Source organism: Sinohyriopsis cumingii, chromosome 6 (assembly GCF_028554795.1).
Source record: "Sinohyriopsis cumingii isolate HCF-2022 chromosome 6, ASM2855479v2, whole genome shotgun sequence".
Taxonomy (NCBI): domain Eukaryota; kingdom Metazoa; phylum Mollusca; class Bivalvia; order Unionida; family Unionidae; genus Sinohyriopsis; species Sinohyriopsis cumingii.
The window spans coordinates 126,784,307-126,795,110 of NC_142966.1; the positions used below are offsets into that span (position 1 = coordinate 126,784,307).

A 10,804-nucleotide genomic window follows, 5' to 3' on the forward strand; every position below is an offset into this window, starting at 1 on the left:
AATGACAAACACCTTTGGTATGAAACGATCAATTTCCACTGGGTACGAAACGACTTGGGTACGGAATGACCACGCGGGTACGAAACGACTTGGGTACGGAATGGCCACGAGCCTTCAAGTTTACCCCAGAGCAATACTTATAATCAGATACACGAGTCTTAAATAAATTATAATTTAGATTACTACAATGTGTTCTTAGCCGTACGAAGATATTAAACTTTAGATAACTGCCGAATTTACATTGTACCGATTACATATTGTGATTCTAAATTATAATAAACCAATGATTCCAATAGTGCCCATTTCTAATAATATAAGAATACCACTAATGGAAGACAACTGCGTAGGAACGCGGTAAAACAAGCCCATGGCTAATCTATACTGCATAATTGTGATGACATTGATTTGTGCCCTCGGGGGAAAAACGTTTGTCACGGAAGTTCACTGAATCTACGCGTGCAGACATGTACATTTTAACAAAGTCTATACATTATAGACCATATGGGGAAGGTGTACAAAGAAAAAAAAATACCTTAAATTCCTCACGTTTTTCTACATTAAAAATATACTTCTTGAGAGTTATATATATATATATATATATATATATATATATATATATATATATATATATATATATATATATATATATATATATATATATAATGTAAACCTTCAGCGACTTTGACCAAAAAATTATAGGTGTTTCATAATTCTACAGCAGCTGGTGGCATCAAAATCTGTAACAATAGAAAACATTTGGCATTTTCTGTCTCTGTGTATACTGACATGAGTTAAATAATACATATCAAACATAATCATTTTTTATAAATAAGATACCGTTATATAATAATTCTAAAGTGTTGGTGGTATTAAAGTTTATTTAATATGTAAAATATGTTAGTAAGTTGTAATGAGTCGCGATTATCCAAGGTAACGGAAGATCTACCGATGGCTCTTGTCTAATTAATCTCGCTTAGCCTATACAATACTGCTAATAATCACACGGTGACAGCCTATACATTACTGCTAATAATCACACGGTGACAGCCTATACAATACTGCTATGACACGGTGACAGCCTATACAATACTGCTAATAATCACACGGTGACAGCCTCATCGGACAATATTTGACACTTACCCCGTGAGTAAGTCTCCATTTATGACATGAGTATCGTATGACATCTTAAAGTCCCAATGCCGCCGTTAAGTGCGTAAATTTCCTGTGTACCAATCATTTGAATAATACTTAATCTTGAAATATATTGGACTTAAACACCGTCGGGTTCCATTAAAACCAGATCAACGTTTCATCAGTCACAGTGAAGCCTGCACAATGCTACGGCTACGGTAGGTTATCCTCATGTGTTACGCTATTCTCATTTAACCTAGTATTTACTAGTAAAAATTTTCTAAAGGCATAACTAACGTACAATATTTTCTTTACAAGTCCTTGTCGTATGCTTACTAATTAATACTGAAATCCGAAACTTCTGGGTTTGTATTCAGTCCAAGATCAATTCAGTCAGTGTCACAGCTGATCACCAATATTCACCGGAATCTTATTTTTTAAAAATATAATGCATGCGTTTCTTTTTAGATCCGCTTAAAAAGCAGACCTGCCTCTCTTTATTCACGCTTGAATCAATTTATGCGCCGCGTGCGAATGTTATTAGAGTAGTTACTAACGGAATTTGTTGAATGTATCACATCATTACTTATGAAGCACACACGAAAAATAACAGAGCGACATAGTTGACTGAATTACGGGATGGCACTTCATTCGTAAGTTATAATTTTGTTATTTAATGCGGCATTATATGATTATTTACATCGGTTTGAATAAATTACAAAATCTTTAATGCTGTCGAAATTTTCTTAATGACATATTGAGAGAATAAAATAAATATGTTACGAGATGAAATGATATATATAAAAAAATACAATCTAAAATTATACACGTTGTGAAAGAACCAAGTCCTTGCATCACAGAGGATTCGCATGTCAGATTGTATTCTGTTTTACTAGTCCGATAAATCAACCACCAACTCTGTGTTGATACTGATAGACGATGTGTGATCTGATGTCACCTGTTTATTAAAGTGTGCAATTATATTTCTTGCAAATCTTTCCGGAGCACACCTGAGTACAGTTTAGACACTGATATGGTAATATCTATATCTATCGCGAAATTCAAAATGGCCACACGAGAGAGCATTGTGCTATTCCACCTGGATTTATAAGCCGCCCAAAACAGGATTTTATCAGGAAATAGTATGTGCATGTCGCCAAAAGAATCTACCAGCCGACGTTAGCTCAAAACCCGCAAGATATACCTGCAAGTATGTAAGACGTGTGCTAGCAAGAGTGTCTGCAGAATTTTTAAGGTTTTAACAAATAGGCGATATCATCCAAGAAAACGCCAGTTAATATCTTTATAAGCTTGTGGCGGATTTATCAGTCTAGATCTGAATCGTCAAGCAGCAACACTTATAATTATATTCTACCGTGAGTCAATCATCATATCTATAAACTAGATATTATGTTGGTCATATTTTCCAGTGATTAAAATAGAGACCATATCCTACACAATGCTATATTCGACAAGCAAAATGCTTTAGTGTATAGTAGGATAGTTCGGTGCGAGCACGAGTTGTATTTACTATGTTTCATGTTCAATATTTGATTATTCATATTTTTAACACTGCTATTTTGTTTATATTCGATTTTCACCTAATAATTTAGACATTTAGCGTTAAGAAATGGTTTATTAAACATTATATACTGTATAAAAATAATCGAAATTAATGGAATCAAAAGCATCACTAGTTATCGAAGGAGAATGTTTTAGTAACCTTTGTCCTTGCTCTATCTATTTTTTGTTCCGGTATTTTCGTTTCTTCCGTCCTGCTACAGTTTGATCCAGTAAGCAGTCTGACCCATTGACGTTATGCTCGTAACTAGGGCATAATCTGAATGGTGAAGCCGTAATATGTGGCAACACCCAAGTCTTTTTACTCAAATGCACTCAAATATACTAAAGTACATGCATATATACTAAAATACACTCAAATACTGTACATCATTTTTAATATTAAAATTATATTTATATTGAGATATTAGTATAAATAAATACAAAAATAAGTTCCATTTTGTACTTCTCAAAACAAATATAGTTAAATCTGCAGTTGAAATCGTGTTAACTCATTTCACTATTGGGTAGCCTTTTGTATTCTTGTGCATGTTAATAATTAATATATTAATGTTTATCAATATGCATGTCATTAAACACTAGAAGAGTTACAGTGTGTGTGTGTGTGTGTGTGTGTGTGCATATTTATCTATTTATCAACTTTTTTCTTAACCAATTGCATTAAAGGATTCCCTACTTGGTACTTAGATTTGTCGGCCCATTAACATTCTGGGCCCTTTAATGTACTAGGCCCATTTTATACTCGAGCCCACGCAGTGACGTGATTTTCTAGGGCCATTATTCCAGTCAAGTTACTTCTTAACACGTGTTTAATATAAAACTAAATTTCAGTTTGTGATTCAAGGTATTTATACATACTTTTACAGATAATTGCGCTTACTCTGACACGACATACACCTATGACATACATCAGATAATAACGTGCGACATAGCCATAGTAACCGATAATGATTAACACTCTCCTATGGATAACGCGTATATTGCCATTTTTTACTTTCTCTGTTAACCATAGGGAGTATGTTATAATATTTTAAATTAATACCGTTTATAATCTGAATATGCTGTATCAGTTTGTGCTAACCGTTTTTTCCTTAAGGTTTTTATCTTCTTCGACTTCTTCCCCCTGAAAATTGGTTGAGATAATTAAAGTGGTCATGTCATATTAGTGAGATTTTTAGGTATTTCATCAAGGATGCGGTTACGATTAAAAGGGAGGGAGAAACGCAAATGTTTTTAAAATTAGAATCAATTGATATGCCACTGAAAAGGTTATCACTAACAATAAACATTTTAGCGTTTGCTAAGGTTTGTCAGGTTTGGGCAAACTCCCCATCTGATTTGTCAAATTGGGACATCCGATTGTTGCCAAATTACATATTGGATCACAATGATCATAGCAGCTTTGAAAAGATAATTAAATTACTCGTCTTGCGATACCAGTTTTATCTAGATAAAAATAATGTTTCTTTTTTGCAGTTTATTTTTCAGATCTGAAATTCCTAATCTGACCGTTTCAGTACCGCAAATGCTGTACTTTTGAGTTCTCATAGTAATGTGTGCACTTTGTCTCTAGCGTTTAACAAATTTGGAAAAAAGTGTAAAGGTCTTGATGCAGGACTAAGCTTTGTTCTTTCTTTTCATAAAAATCGGAAGAAGTGTATTTGTTTCAAACCATATCGCATCCCCTCCATCTCTTGCTGTCTACCAGCCTACACACACCCCTCCTTCATGTAATAGCGAATTAAGTAGAATCTTAAATGACGTCAATTATGGAAGCTCTTAGCAGCTGGTGGTAAATGTCACACTCTGATGTTTCAAAATAAACATTGTTGACTGAAATACGTGCCACAAAATCGAACGATTTAAAAGTAAGAAGATCTTTGTGATAATTTTTAAATGCGCCAAATTCGTCAACACAGTATTAAAGGCTGCTTTCTAGAACTGGCTGTTCGTGCTACTTTCTTCGTCACTTTTTCGTAAATCTATCTGCAAAAGACAGAGTGACATTGTAACCTTAAATTCGGTGAATTCGCTTGTTAACAATGGTCATTCAGAATGGTTGATGATTTTCAGTTATATTTTACTACCGATCTTGCATAAGAAATATAAACTTAAGAATGAAATCTTTTGTTGTTTGTAGAATTATCTAATTTTCGACTTGTAATATGGAATGCGAAACACAATGTAGTTAGCATGTGATATTTTCGCATAATATTGGCATATAAAACAAACCATATAAAATTTTGTATTATCCCACATAATCATTCAATGCATAGCATACACTACAGTCTATCCCAACAGTACACATCTATGACGTGTTTACGAAAGCTTTATTACACTACAGGATTTCTTTTTTTTTCTTTTTTATATAAAAATACATCTTTCTTTGAAATAAAGTGTTTATAACATAAACATTAGATATCGAGAGAACTATACCATTCGATTGGCGTTACCTGCAGATTTTTACCCGTAGATTTTTATCACCATCACGGAAAAATGCATCGATATTTAAGGAGTAGGCATTATTTTAATGTTCTACTTTTATGTTTATTTTGGAATTCGTCTGACAAACTTCAGAAATAAAATTTTGTTTCCCTTCTTTACTTGAAATAGGTAAATAGTTTACTGCTATTTAGCAATTCATTTTGTATTTAACAATAATTTCTATGATTGATAGGGTTACTAACCTGCCATTAATGTGATTTTCTCATTTCGTTAAGACTTGTTGATTGACATAATTAACATGCACGAAATTAAAACTTCAGAAATTTAAGAGATTAAATCTCAAATGAGTGAACATTACTAGAATAATTTTAGCGAACTGAGGGACAATATTCTCGACGACCTTAGAATAATACGAATGGTTTAAGATAGCATGAAATCTTAGGATTTGCAAGTTTTGAAGCCAAGATCTCATTCATCTCTAATTATGAGTAATTAACGAAGTTTTACCATGGATACGTGTTTAAAGCCATTTGTGCGATTATGGGCAAAATTTCATTAATTTTACATTGTTTGCCCAATTATTAAACCCGGGATAAATACGCTTTTAGATCCATGTTCATTCGTTCACGTCTTAAAAAGGATAATAGGACTATAATGTAACTAATGTATATAATATATAAATATAATGTAAATAAATATATGGCATTTGGGTTTAGATATTGATATTTGTCATGTGGACCAAATAAATTGCATCTGTACTAACTGAAAATAGTACATACAAATTTATCTCCTACCGTAAATATTGAGTGACTACACTTTTCATAACTTTTTCCCCGTTATTTTGGTTCGTGTGTGAACTCCTCAGGTGACCAGAACAAGCAATCCTAAGTATGTGTTAATCTGTTAATTACAGTATGCAATGCTTCAAATGGTTTACGCAAAATCGATAGGTCTACGGTAAAAGTAAACAAGTGTACAATTCCTGAGAAAATGTGTCGCAGTGTGATGTATATTTCGTTCACACGTACTGAACAGGCTGGACGAACAGGTTGCATTTTGAATAGTGCTGTGTATATTTCATTGTGAGGGAACATATAAAGCAAACAATTTAAATGTAAATGGGAATGAAAAAATAAATCACAGCATTTATCGAATTTTTATTTTAAGATGATGAAACTTGATAATACTTGCCCCTCTCTCTCTCTCTCTCATTACTATAATTAAACTTTATATATTTTGCTCGGAAATGTATCGTTTATTTCGCATTTCAGTAAGCAAGTCATTAAATATTACACGAGATTGTGTACTGTAACCAAGCTTATGGCCAAGTTCCATGCAATTTAGTGACAGTCAGTTAGTGCGTAATTTTATATTTTTTTTACTTGGATAAAATTAATTTATTTCGGGAATACATAATTGAGCAGATTTTGTGAACAATTTGAAAAACAGATCGACTTGAAGCTGAGCTCAATTCAAGGTAAATGTTTGTATTTACGTACTTCAAAGAGCTTATGAACACAGGGACTAGTACATAAAACGACACATTTTGACCGTTTATATTTCATTGTTTTTTTCTATAAGAAACTTGATAGCAAGCATTTTATGTTTTTGATTTGAAGGTCAAAGCTGTTTACCTCATCCCTGATGGCTTTGAATCACGGAAACACACAAGTATAAATACAGTTGCAATACACTCAGTTTATGGATATATAAAGGAATCATTTCAATGATGTCAGTTAAACAGGGTCCACACAGGACAAACCTTTTTTAATCAAATGTTTTACCAAAAACTGAGCCCGGTAGTTTAATAAAATGCTCATTTACTTTATGACCATGGTAAATGGTGGCTTAGTTTAATACAGCCAAGTCAAAGGTTATTGTTTGTATTTTCACTCAGCTTATGTACAGAATCATTTATACATAACTGCCACTGGATTCTGAACAGAGTTTATGTTTAGTTGTATTCTAATAAAGAAGTTGATAGTCGGTACTCTAACAGTGAGTTTAAGGTCAAAGGTCTTGACTTAGGTTTTTAGCTGAATAGGCATGTAATGGTGATAATGTAAACTAAAATGATAAATTGTTTAATTAAGTCTAGTTTATCAATACAGTTGAGAAGCACAGTAAAATAGCACGCTTGTCATTTTAATTACTTCATTTTTCTTAAATATTTCATGTCGATTAAAAAACAACTTAACATGCGGTTTTAATTTGAGTGTGTCTAATCAGGTTCATGGTTAAAAGCCACGATGAAGAAATGTGTACTGCTTGTACATGTATCTTCTGAACATGTAAACTGAAATAGAAGAAAATAGTCTAGTTACCAAATTTGGTATGATGGAATTCCTCAGAAATATCAGAGGTGGTTTCAGCGCTATGCAGTTCAAAAGAAGACACTAACCTGTTGATTTATCAACATTCTGTTAGCCATTGGACATTACACTATTTAAGGGACTCTTGTAGAATAACATGAAACATATGCTCATACCATAAAGATCTCAGAAAAGTTCGATTGCTGTATAGGCTCATACCATAAAGATCTCAGAAAAGTTCGAAAGTACAGGCTCATGCCATCAATATCTCAGAAATGTTCGATTGCCGTACAGGTGCATACCATCAAGATCTCAGAAATCATCTATTGCCGTACAGGCTCATACCATCGAGCTCTCAGAAATGTTCGATTGCCGTACAGGTGCATACCATCAAGATCTCAGAAACGTTCGATTGCCGTACAGGCTCATACCATCGAGCTCTCAGAAATGTTCGATTGCCGTACAGGCTTATATCTGTAAACTCCTGGACGAGATCAGTACTGAGCAAGATTTATATATATATATATATATATATATATATATATATATATATATATATATATATATATATATATATATATATATATATATATATATATATATATATGTGCTCTTGATTCTGATTGGCAGGGCCCGTTTCCACTACGGAGCCTATATTTCTAAACAGATTTTGGTCAAATTTAGAATATAGGCCTGTTTGATTAAAAACTTCAAACGGTCAAGAATGAGCGAAATCCATGTGTAGTAATTAGATAACATTGTTTCTGATTGGCTCATCTAGTTACCACTGCATTTGTTATTTTCCTAAACAATTTAAATGGAGTGAACTTTAGCTGACAAATATGTCATTCTTCTATGAAACATTATTCCTAAAGTTGATTTGAGTGAATGGCAAAAAGGCACTTGCCTTTGAATCTACCTATGTTCTCAAATTAATAAAAAAATTCTTTTTCGACAGTAGAGTGTCAGTCCGTTTGAGGGACTTTTATTCTTTGCCAGAATTATTAGGGGAATTTAAATATTTTCAGAAACTTACAAAAATGCAACATCAGTAGTATTGTCGTAGTCATGCAAATGTAAAAGAAACGATTCGAGTAGCATTTTACTTTACCAAACTATCTCATGATTTGTGTGGCACTGTATATGTAACCTGTTAAAACGTTTATGTTTATCTTGCAGAGTCATCATGAAGATCTTTGTGAAGACTCTGACAGGGAAGACGATCACCCTGCAAGTTGTGCCATCTGATACCATTAAGAACGTGAAGGCCAAGATCCAGGACAAGGAAGGCATCCCACCTGACCATCAGCGTCTGGTCTTTGCTGGCAAGCAGTTAGAAGATGGCAGAACCCTTGCTGACCACAATATTCAGAAACAATCCACTCTCGATATGGAACTCTGTCTAAGAGCTGGCATGCAGATCTTTGTGACGACTCCGACAGGGAAGACGATAACCCTGGAAGCGGATCCATCTGACACCATTGAGAATGTAAAAGCCAGGATCCATGACACGGAAGGCATACTACCTTACAAGCAACGTCTGATCCTCGCTGGCAAGCAGCTGCATGATGGCAGAACCCTTTCTGACTATAAAATGCTAAAACAGTCCAACATCCATCGGATGCTCCGTCTGAGATGTGTTATGCAGATCTTTGTAAAAGATGACATAGGAAAGACTCTCACCCTAGAAGTGGAGCCACTTTATACCATTGAGTATGTAAAGGCCAGGATCCATAATAAAGTAGGCATCCTACCTTACAAGCAGCGTTTGATCTTTGCTGGCCAGACGCTGGATGATGGCAGAACCATATCTGACTATAACATTATAAAACAATCTACCATCCATCTGATTGTCCGTCTGAGATGTGCTATGCAGATCTTTGTGAAAACTCAGACAGGAAAGACTGTCACCCTAGAAGTGGAGCCATCTGATACCATTGAGTATGTAAAGGCCAGGATCCATGACAAGGAAGGCATCCATCCTTACCAGCGTTGTCTGATCTTCACTGGCAAGCTGCTCGATGATGACAGAACCCTTGCAGACTACAACATTCACAAACATTCCACCATCCATATAGGACTCCGTCTGAGACGTGCTATGAAGATCAATGTGAAGACACAGAAATTGAAGACCATCATCCTGGAATTGGAGCCATCTGACACCATCGAGAATGTGAGAGCCAAGATCGAGGGCAAGGAAGGTATCCCACGTGACCAGCAACGTCTAATTTTCGCTGGCAAACTGTTGCAAGATGGTAGAACCCTCGGCTACTACAACATCCATAAAGAATGCACTCTTCATCTGATACTCCGTCAAGGAAGTTTTATTCACATCTTTGTGAATATTTGGAGAAGGAAGACCATCACTCTGGAAGTACAGCAATCTGACACCATTGAGAATGTGAAGACCACGATCCAGGACAAAGAAGGCATTCCACATGACCAGCAGCGTCTGATCTTTGCTGGCAAGCAGCTGGAAGATGGCAGAACAGTCTCTGATTGTAATATCCAGAAAAATTCTATCCTGTATCTGGTGCTTCGTCTGACAGGTAGAGAATGAAGGATCTTTACCATAAGTGATCACAGTCCAGTTGTTGACTTAGTGAATAGTATAGAACATTCATTGTTGAAATTAAATTCTTTTAAAGAAAATGAAAACACTTGACAGTATTAAAAGCTGTGCATCTTTCTCTGGATAAAAATCCAAGTTATGTGACACAGACAAATTTTAAATGAATGCGACAAAAGCATTAAAAACGATCCGCATTTTTGGTTTGATGAGAACATGTTACCAAAATAATGCAGAGAAAGTATTGAATACTTCAAATTATTTCAACATGTTTTATGTTTGTATCTGTAGGATGAGACTTTACTAGCTTCAGCGTTTTGAAAAGCATTAACTTGGCTCTTTTCACCGAGATTATTTTAACAGTCTCCCATTTAGCTGCAAAAGTATTTTCAAATTAATGAATTTACATAAATCTAAGTGGGCTGTGGTAACTGAGTTAAAGCTGAATACTCGAAAAACATTAAAAGTTTAAAAATAAATGTTGGGCTTTTTTTCTTCACACAACAAACAGTGGAACCAATCACGCTAACAATACTAAATCAAGGGTGCCCCCAAAAATTCGGGGGATGGGGATGGGTGGGTGGGAGACAAACCTATAGTGCTCAGATATTAAGTTTCGGGAATGCAGGCCAAAACATATTTAGAGGTGACATTGGGGATGCAAGTACCCTCCCCATGCCCCTGTTTAGCCCTTGGACCAAATTGGTCCGTTTTTTACCGTACATCTTCGCGTGTCTTGCGGAATATGACGGAATCTGACAAGGAA

The 10,804-nt window shown here is 34.8% G+C and overlaps 1 protein-coding gene across 2 annotated transcripts in view; it reads left to right on the forward strand.

Moving 5' to 3' along the window:
• LOC149797912 (polyubiquitin-C-like) overlaps window positions 1-10,380 on the forward strand; it is a 31,707-nt gene extending 21,327 nt beyond the window's left edge. For both annotated transcript variants that reach the window (XM_089960495.1, XM_089960496.1), the window contains one exon: window positions 8,651-10,380. In XM_089960495.1, coding sequence (XP_089816621.1) covers window positions 8,651-10,029 — 1,379 coding nt within the window. In that variant the 3' untranslated portion in view covers window positions 10,030-10,380. The remainder of the gene's footprint in view (window positions 1-8,650) is intronic.
• Window positions 10,381-10,804: the final 424 nt, after the last annotated feature.